Source organism: Fukomys damarensis, unplaced genomic scaffold, assembly GCF_012274545.1.
Source record: "Fukomys damarensis isolate Sample0158 unplaced genomic scaffold, DMR_v1.0_HiC HiC_scaffold_19, whole genome shotgun sequence".
In the NCBI taxonomy this organism is placed as follows: domain Eukaryota; kingdom Metazoa; phylum Chordata; class Mammalia; order Rodentia; family Bathyergidae; genus Fukomys; species Fukomys damarensis.
In genome coordinates this window covers 67,034,286-67,043,296 of record NW_022900931.1, presented here as the reverse complement: position 1 = coordinate 67,043,296, position 9,011 = coordinate 67,034,286, and the positions used below count along the sequence as shown (strand labels likewise).

General features: G+C 59.3%; 2 protein-coding genes across 3 annotated transcripts in view; both read left to right on the top strand.

Annotated features, from left to right (window-relative positions):
- The first annotated feature begins 113 nt into the window (after nucleotides 1-113).
- On the top strand, nucleotides 114-8,485 carry LOC104857196 (lysophospholipid acyltransferase 7). Of its 2 annotated transcripts, XM_010616953.3 has the most exons (7): nucleotides 114-371; nucleotides 486-615; nucleotides 1,031-1,157; nucleotides 3,040-3,199; nucleotides 4,059-4,419; nucleotides 6,075-6,251; nucleotides 8,377-8,485. In XM_010616953.3, the coding sequence occupies exons 1-7, from the start codon at nucleotides 260-262 to the stop codon at nucleotides 8,462-8,464; spliced, it is 1,155 nt and encodes a 384-aa protein (XP_010615255.1). In that variant the 5' UTR covers nucleotides 114-259; the 3' UTR covers nucleotides 8,465-8,485. The 2 variants fall into 2 exon arrangements, with proteins under 2 accessions (XP_010615255.1, XP_010615257.1); XM_010616955.3 differs by lacking the exon at nucleotides 8,377-8,485 and having other exon boundaries at nucleotides 116-371; nucleotides 6,075-6,511.
- A 47-nt stretch (nucleotides 8,486-8,532) lies between these two features.
- LOC104857271 (lysophospholipid acyltransferase 7-like) overlaps nucleotides 8,533-9,011 on the top strand; it is an 885-nt gene continuing 406 nt past the window's right edge. The window contains exon 1 of the mRNA XM_033766041.1: nucleotides 8,533-9,009. Coding sequence (XP_033621932.1) covers nucleotides 8,554-9,009 — 456 coding nt within the window. The 5' untranslated portion in view covers nucleotides 8,533-8,553. The remainder of the gene's footprint in view (nucleotides 9,010-9,011) is intronic.

Here is a 9,011-nt window from a genome sequence, read left to right as displayed (position 1 = left end):
GCGTCTTGGGTGCCCGGGGGAGCGGGATTGCGGGGGATCTGGGTTCCGGGGGTTTCTAGGCTCTCAGGAAGGGCTGGGGGGTGTTGCGGGCTGCGCAAAGGAAAGGTGTCTTGATTTCTGCCCTGAAATGGGGGTGGGGTGAGGAAGAGACTAGGGCTGGTTTCCTGGGACCCGGGAGGACAGAGGGCCCAGGTCTGTGCGGGTCCCCTCGGCTGCGCAAGGTGGGGTTGAGGACTGGATCCTCTCTCCTCACCGGAGCATGGAGCTGGAGCCCCTGCCCTTCTCTCCCCAGAACATGTCACCCGAGGAGTGGACGTATCTGGTGGTTCTTCTCATCTCCATCCCTATCGGCTTCCTCTTTAAGAAAGCTGGTGAGTCAAGTTCCCTCCCCGGTGGAAATTGGGGGGGCGGTCTGGGGCGGGAGGGGGTGAGGAGGGAGCCCCTGGAAGGAAGGTTCCAGGCTTATGCTGTCCTTTCCCCCGCAGGACCTGGGCTGAAGAGATGGGGGGCAGCGGCGGTGGGCCTGGGGCTCACCGTGTTCACCTGTGGCCCACACACGCTGCACTCTCTGATCACCGTGCTGGGGACCTGGGCGCTCATTCAGGCCCAGCCCTGGTGAGCATGGGGGTGGCGCCTGTGTCCTCCTTGGGTCTCTGTCCTCTGGTTGTCTCCTGTTCCTCTGATTTTCCTTCTCTCCAGCTTGCTCTGCGCCTGTCCCTCCATGTTGCCCGCCTGTCCATCCCTGTGTGATGTCCCCGCCACCGTGCAGTCCCTCAGCGCCCACCCCACCCCAGGCCCAGCATGAGCTGGGTCTTAGTGATGAAGGACATGGAGGACTGAAGGGTCTTCGGCCTGAAGCCTCTCTTACTCCTGTCCATTTCTCCCTTCTCTGCGACTGTGCCCCGTTCTTTCCAGCCTCGTATTTCCTGTCTGAACTCTGAATGTGGGGGAGATTGGTGCTGAGATTCTGGGGAGGGAATGCAGACCTGGGGTCCCCACACCCACACAGTGCCTCCCACCTCTGCCCCAGCTCCTGTCACGCCCTGGCCCTCGCCTGGACCTTCTCCTACCTCCTGTTCTTCCGAGCCCTCAGCCTGCTGGGCCTGCCAACTCCTACGCCTTTCACCAATGCGGTCCAGCTGCTGTTGACACTGAAGGTCAGCCTGGACTCCCACTCCCCCAGCCTCCCTGGGTCCGCGGCTTCACTCCTCCCAGCCCTTCCCATGGGGGTTAGGGATCTTATCTCACAAACCCTGAGTGTGGGAACTGAGCGTGCCTCTCACATGCCCCAGAGCAGTCTTCACCTCTCCTCTCCTTCTGGGGTAAGGAAAGAGCCCGGTTATAATAGGAGGAGCTGTTTGGCGCCTGTGCCTTGTGAGCCTGCTTTGCCAGCGCGCTCTGCTCTGCTCAAAGCTCTGTAGCAAACTTTTGCAGAAGTGGAAAATCAACTTTGGAGAGTAGTTATCTGGCCAAGGGCATCACCCGGCACAGCCAGGTGTGGCTCCTAATCACCTGGGAAGGTAGGTGGAAGCAGACTCCTAAGCCCTACTCCAGACCTGCCAAGTCCAGACTTCCTGCTCCTTCCGGGGTCAGCACATCTGTGAACAGAGCGGTCACGCAAGGTGGAGAACTGGCTTCTCGGCATTCTGTTATCATGGGGGCTCAAGGAATAGGCAGGAGTCGGTCAGCTGAGGGGAGACCATCTCAGGATGTGTGGGGACCAGGGACCAATGGAATGGGAGCTGGCCAAGTGCCACAGAGTACTGCCACATCAGCTTCCTGAAGCGCACACAGGGCAGTGGGCAACAAGGTCCAGGCCACGAAGGTCCTTGTCAGCTACGGCAGGAGGTGGAACTTCCCTCTGGAGGACCAGGGTCTACTGGAGAAGGGTTTCGGTTTGTTGCCAGAGAAAGGATGCAATCAGCTTTGCATGTTTTGAATGGTAAAATACCCTGAGCCAGTTGTGGTGACATAGGCTGCTGCCACCACACCTATTATCCCAACAGCTCCAGAGGGCTGTGGACGTAGCCCAGGGGTGTGTTGCTTGCCTAGCAAATGGGGAGCCCTGGGTTCAATCCCCAGACCCACAAAAACTTGAGAAAAAAATACACACCCTGGATACTGAGAGAAGTGAGGTGGGATGGGCCGAGATGGTATGAGATAGGCTTCCTTCATCGAGGGCCACGTGACGATAGTGACAGCGTGATGTGCGCTGTCGGCTGTGCTAAGCAGCTCAGAGCCCAACAGGAAATGCTGCTTGAAGACAGCTAGAGGGGTTACTTGCAGCAGATTGGATGGAAAGAAGGGACGCTGGCTAGGAGTGGCGCTGTTACCCAGGGCAAGTCCTGCTTGATACGTGCTCTCCAGGGCACAGTCTGCCAAGGGAAGAAAAGCCCTGCCCTCACCATCCTGCCAACCCCAATTCCTGTCCTGTTGGACCAGGTGTCCACCACACCCAGCAGGAAGCTGGAGACACCTGTGCCCTAGGGCAGGCCTTGCCCGGGGTGTACCAGGTAGAGAGGAGCTCTGGAGAGCAGGTAGGACATCCGCAGCTCCACAGAGGAGGCGGGGAGAAGGACACAGACTGGATAAACCCAAGGGTTAGGGTCTGGGTTTCGTGGTGGCTTCCAGCCTAAGCAGCTGACTGATGGGGGTGGCCTCTGCCGGGACAGACTAGAAGATCTGCTTGGGCGGTGGGCGACAGGTTCCATTCTGGAGGTGTTGCAGTGGACGTGCCTGGAAGGCTTCAAGTATAAATGGCAACTGGGCAGTTTGCTGGGTGGGTCTGGGCTCGGCAGAGGTCCAGGCTGGGCAGCGTTTGGGTGTCATTGACATGTGGACGCTGTAAAGCTACGGGACTGTATGAGAGCACACAGGGACAGACAGTAGAGAAAGGAGAGGCCCTGGTAGAGCCGGAAGGGTCTCCCGCCACTCGGGTGCCCGGGCTGCCCACAGGTGGTTCCTCCCTGCTGCTGCCACAGCAACGTAAAGGACACTGTGGGGCAGACCGGGCTCACCACGCTGCCTGCCCTTCCCCAGCTGGTGAGTCTGGCCAGTGATGTCCAGGACCTGCACTTGGCCCAGCGGAAGGAAATGGCCTCGGGCTTCAGCAAGGCGCCCACCCTGGGGCTGCTGCCCCACGTCCCCTCCCTGACGGAGACGCTGAGCTACAGCTACTGCTACGTGGGGATCATGACGGGTGAGTGGCTCGCCCCTTGTGGCTGCCTGCGGCCCGCTCTCCTCCACCCGGCGTTTGGTGCCGGTTGTGCTGGTTCTGAGTCTCATGGCCCTGGGCTCCCTCCATCCCAGTGTCTGCTGTCCAGTGCTGAGCACGCTCAGGATGGTTCCTTCCTTTCACCCTCGGAGCTCACAGGAGCCAGCAGAGAGGGAAAGGAGAGGAGCCTGTGTCAGCCTGGTGGGTCTGCCCCCAAGGAGCAGACTCAGCCTAGGACCCACGTGTGACACTCGCACTGCGCAGTTGTTTGCATGATGTCGTCTGCCTGAAGGAAACACCTGCCTTTGGTCATCATCCCCAACCCATCCCACCCACAAACCACTCACTGCCTGTCTCTGGATGTGCCCGGCCTTGGCAGGAGTCACACACGCATGGTTTCTTGTGAACGTCCAAGGTTTTCACACTCATGACTTCTGTCAGGCCCTGCTGCCTCTCCCTAGGCCACCCCACCACCAGGTCGTGGGGCCTCTGGCCCCTGTTCCTTGCTCCTGGAGTGGGGCTGTTGGAAGTGGGGGGAACCAGTTCTCCTGCTGGAGAGGCCTTCAGTGGCTCCCTAGTGCTCATTGGGCAAAGCCACATCCTCACGCCTGTTGGCCTGGGCGGTCCCGTCTTCTCGGGCTGCTGTGCCTCCTGTGACTCTTGCATCACGTCACCCCGCGTCCAGGCATCGTCTGTCCTCATCTGTCTCCGTGTTAGTCCCTCTTAAGATCTCCTAGGGTCTTCATCTGCGTCTTTCTGTCTGTTCTGTGTGTGGTTCCCTGGGCCACTGGTTCTTCCTCTCCTGCCCCCTCAGCCTCTGACCGCCTGACCCTTCCGCCCACAGGCCCATTCTTCCGCTACCGCACGTACCTGGATTGGCTGGAGCAGCCCTTCCCAGAGGCTGTGCCCAGCCTGCGGCCCCTGCTCTGCCGGGCCTGGCCGGCCCCGCTCTTCGGCCTGCTCTTCCTGTTGTCCTCCCACCTCTTCCCGTTGGAGGCTGTGCGTGAGGATGCCTTCTACGCCCGCCCGCTGCCTACCCGCCTCTTCTACATGATCCCCGTCTTCTTCGCCTTCCGTATGCGCTTCTACGTGGCCTGGATTGCTGCCGAGTGCGGCTGCATTGCTGCTGGCTTTGGGGCCTACCCTGTGGCTGCCAAGGCCCGGGCCGGAGGCGGCCCCACCCTCCAATGCCCACCCCCCAGCAGGTCAGGCGAAGGGAGGGAGGCTTCCCAAGACTCAGCAGGCCCTGCCACCACCGGCTGGCCCTGCTAGGCTGGCCCTGCCCCCAGCAGGGAGGAGAGTGGGGAGCAGGGGCAGGGCCACTGAGTGTGGTGAGTGGTGTGTCACCCCTGGCGACCGCCACCTGCCTTCCCTTCTCAGCAGGGGTCCAGTATTCTCGGTACCTTTTCATTGCCCCTTGTTTCTAGCACCCCTCAGCCCTCTGTGTGGTGAATCCCCCTTTGTCGCTAGAAAAGGAAGATATGTCCTAGCAGCTATGTGTCACCCCAAGAGCCAGGTTATTCCTGGTTTCTGGGATGCCATCCTTGGGTAGTGGTAGATCATCCTCTGTTGCTAGGGGAATGGTTGCTTAGCAACTTAGCCCCCCCTTTCTAGGAAAGCAGTTCCCCTAGCAACTCTAGTTCTCTTTTTGCCAGACATCTTGCTCTTTGGGACTACAGAACCTGTGCCCCCTGAGTTCCTCCTGTGTTTCGGGAGCCAGCACCTCTCCCTGTGAGATGTTGTCACCTAGCAGCTCTCAGTCGCCCTCTATCTCCAAGGAAATAGCATCTCTGACCGTGCCCTCCTCCAGCTAGGAGGCCATCCTTCCCAGCAATGACAGGTCACCCCTCCTGTTACCAGGGACGCCAGCCCTCCCCCTGGTAACTGTGTCTTGACCCCTGTTGCTCCTGCTGCTGCCTGTGCCCCACCACTACCATTGCTGGGTGGGTCACACAGTGGGTAACCAGACTACTCCACTGCTGCTGAAAGTGTGCTCCTGGGTTGCTAGGGAAGTGGCTGATCCTCTCCCCTAGAAACCATGGCCAGCGTTCCACCTGGGACTGGGGCCGAGGCAACATCCTGATGTAAATTGCAAACCACTCCTTGCCAGGTTGTGGCACCCACTGCCCTAGTAACCGTGGGCAGACCTCCAGCTGCTAGAGAAGATGTCCCTCGGAAGCCAGGCAAGTGCCGAAGGCTTACTGAATCTGCCAGGCCCCACTTCAGAAGGATGGCTCCTCTACGTCACTGAGGGCTCAAGGGGCTGTTCTCTGTTATGGGGCTGTTGGCATCAGTGACGTGGAAACCACTGTGTTTCTGGAGGTGACACTTCTCAAAAATTCACAGGAACCAGGACAGAATGGCCCTTTCTGGAAGCTTTTCTAAACAGCCTGGGCCTTGTTGCTAAGGAATCCTTTCTCCATAGCAACAGATCATCGAGTCTCACGCCTAGAAGTCTCCCTAGCAACCATCTCCTTTAGAAAGGATGCTTCCCTGGCAACACACTGTCCCATGGTTCAGAAGGGACTGCACTTGATAGCTTCTGTGAATGTGCCAAGCTTGGTTGCTAAAGGACTGAGCAGTCGCACACAGCCCCTCCAGGCTTTTAGTGGCCATGGCAGCCCACCCACCAGTTCCAAGAAGAGCAGCCCACTGCTGGTGGATGGAGCCTCACCCACCCACCTTGCTCCCCCAAGGCTCCCCCTGGGCTTCTTCCCATGTTCCCTGAGCAAGTCTGACAGCCAGGAAGCTGTTGCCTGGCCAGAATCGCTCCTTAGTTAGTGTCGGGCTGGGACAGGAGCAGGCAGCAGGAGGGGCCTGGCTGAGCTGCATGTCTGTCCTGCCCTCATCCCCACCCCAGTCTGGAGAAGGCGGCTGCCCTGGAGTATGACTATGAGACCATCCGCAACATCGACTGCTACAATACAGACTTCTGCATGCGTGTGCGGGAGGGCATGCGGTACTGGAACATGACAGTGCAGTGGTGGCTGGCGCAGTACATCTACAAGAGCGCACCTGCCCGCTCCTACGTCCTGAGGTGAGGGAGCCCTCCCTGGGTGCTGGGATGGCCCAGAACTGTGAGTCCCAGCAGCCCCCAGGCAGCCCATGGCTTCCCTGCTGGAGCCCTGCCCCTGGGACTCATGGGAATTGTTTCTCAGGCACTGCACTGGGGTAAACCATCCCTGTCTGGGCCTAAGGTCCTCCTCATGTAGCAGGGCAGGGTATTGGATCCTATTCATCTTTTTTTTTTTTGTACGGGGGATCAAACTTGGGACCTTGTGCTTCCAAGGCAGGTGGCGGAACCACTGAGCTAAATCCCCAGCCCCTACTCTTTATCTTGAGACAGTCTCGCTAAGTTGCCAGGTTGGCCCTACACTTGGCATGCTCCTGCCTCAGGCTCTGGAGTCGGTGGAACTGTAGAAATGTACCACCGCACCAGCCTCCCCTTGTGGTGTTTCTTGAGGAGAAACCATGTGAGGTTGGGTATCACCTAAGTCACAGACAGAAGTGGCACTCTTATCCTCCCCATGTTTTTTATCCCCATTCTAAGTGAAGAGATCAAGGTCCAGAAAGGGCAGGCAGCCAGCTGCCTGTCACTAAGCCTCCCCACCACCAGAGGAGCTCATGATATGCCGAATGTTTCTCTAAGGAGTTAGGCCTGCCTGGGTGTGATCTGACCCGTGCTTTAAAGACCCACTTGGAGCCAGCTGTCATCCCGGCACTCAGGAGGCAGAGGCAGGAGGGTCACAAGTTTGAGGCCGGTGTGGGTATCTTAGCAAGACCCTAGGCCTGTGTTTAACCCCCAGTACCCAGGGTGAGGGGATCCTCTCCAGCTTGTGTGGATAATGTAGCAGAGGGGAGGAGGGAGCAGGAGCGGAAGCAGGGAGGCAAGTCAGAGACCTTTGGGTTGTCCAGGCCAAGGTGACTGAAAGCAGGGAGTCCTCCGCGGGGAACAGCAGCCCAGAAGTCGCCAGATTGGAGAGCAAAGCCAGGGCTCCGGTGTACTGTGCCTGGCTCAGGAGAGGCGGGGAACGAAACCTGATTCCCAGCATGTAGGTGTGGGTGTTGATGGTGGAGGACACAAGAGGTGTCCTGAGAAGGGGAAGACACAGTGTGGGGGCCTGGGGATGGGGGGTTGGAGAGCAAGACTGGGTTCAGCCTCCTCCACTCCGGTGACTCACATTTGTGGCTGGGCCCCTTGCACAGGCAGTGACATGGTTCTGAGGCCTCAGGGAAAAGCTGGCATCAGCAGTGGCCACTCGAGTGTCCTCTGTGTAAATGAGACGGCCCCGTCGGGTCAGGGCCTCAGCACCGCAGGGCCTAGTTCAGTAGTCTCCAACTGAGTGACTGCCCATGACAGTGGCAGACATGGGGTCTCCAGCATGCTAGGGACTCGCTTGTGTCCCAACTGGGAGGTGCTGTGCAGCCAGTGGGTGGGTGCAGGGCCATTTCTGGGCACCCTTTCTGTTCACCTCCCTCCACTGAGGACCTCAGTCCGCTTACCCTGGCTGGGTCATTGCTGCACCTCAAGCCAGGTGTATCGGGCCGGCCCACAGGTGAGGAGCACTGGTCACACCAAAGGAGGCTGCAATAGGACGATGCCTGTGTCCTCGGCTGGGGGCTCAGAGCCTGAGTTCGTGGGTTTTAGTAGCTGGAGAATTAGGTTTCTGGGTCCAGAGTGCAGGGAATCAAATCTTGGGGTCTGCAGAGGAGGGGAAGTGTGGCTGGAGATTTCTTGAGTCCATGAGTCAGGAATTGCACTCTTCAATTGCACTCTGATTCCCTAAAGCAAAAGCATCTGGGGCCACAAGTTCATGGGTCCTCAGACAGCAGTAGTCTCCTGGGTCCTGGGAGAGGAAGGGAGACAGGCTTCTGAGACCTGTGTGATGAGTGTGTGTGGTGCTGAGGATTGAACCCAGGGCGTCGCTCTGCTGGGCACTCTCGGCCAGTCAGCTACATCCCTTGTTCTGGCTTAAAGGAGGACCTGATTGTACAGGGTTGGGCAGCTCAAGACTCTTGTTCTCCCAAGAGGAGCGGGACCCTTGGCTTCCAGATTCTCCAGAAGTGAGGGAAGGTGGTGCCGGGCCGTGGAGGGAGAGGCGCAGAACCCCGGCCAGCACGGGGGCTTCTGGGTCTTGGGCTGGACCATGGTTCTCTTACAGGAGGACTTGTCACATCGGAGCATTCATGTGGGCTCCATGCCTGGGATTTCTGATGCCAGTGGGTGGAGCCCAGGAGTGTGTAGTCTAAGGAGTTTGAAGGGATGCGGTCAGACACACACGTACTTTGAAAACCAATGGCCAAGGCACTGGACTTCTGGCCCTAAGGGAGGAAGGGCCATGGGCCATGAGACCCGGTGGGGGACAGGGCCGTGGTTAAGCTGGTTGTCTCCAGTATGGGAGCCGCGGCCTGGACACCTGCGCCCTGATGCCCACCCTCTCCCCAGGAGCGCCTGGACCATGCTGCTGAGCGCCTACTGGCACGGGCTGCACCCCGGCTACTATCTCAGCTTCCTGACCGTCCCGCTGTGCCTGGCCGCGGAGGGCTGTCTGGAGGCTGCCCTGTGGGGTCGGCTGAGCCCCAGGGGCCAGAAAGTCTGGTACTGGGTGCACTGGTTCCTGAAGATGCGCGCCTATGACTACATGTGCATGGGCTTCGTGCTCCTGTCCATGGGCAGCACGCTCCGCTACTGGGCCTCCGTCTACTTCTGCCTGCACATCCTGGCCCTGGCCTGCCTGGGGCTGGGGCTGGCTTTGGGTGGGGGCCGGCCTGGCCGGCGGAAGACCGCGTCCCAGGC

Bases quoted from the DNA above. Each gene is read 5' to 3' on its own strand.
- LOC104857196 (XM_010616953.3), top strand. From the start codon at position 260: ATGGAGCTGGAGCCCCTGCCCTTCTCTCCCCAGAACATGTCACCCGAG. The intron at 616-1,030 runs GTGAGCATGGGG...CCTCTGCCCCAG, and splicing joins CTCATTCAGGCCCAGCCCTG to CTCCTGTCACGCCCTGGCCC. The intron at 6,252-8,376 runs GTGAGGGAGCCC...GTTCTCTTACAG, and splicing joins GCCCGCTCCTACGTCCTGAG to GAGGACTTGTCACATCGGAG.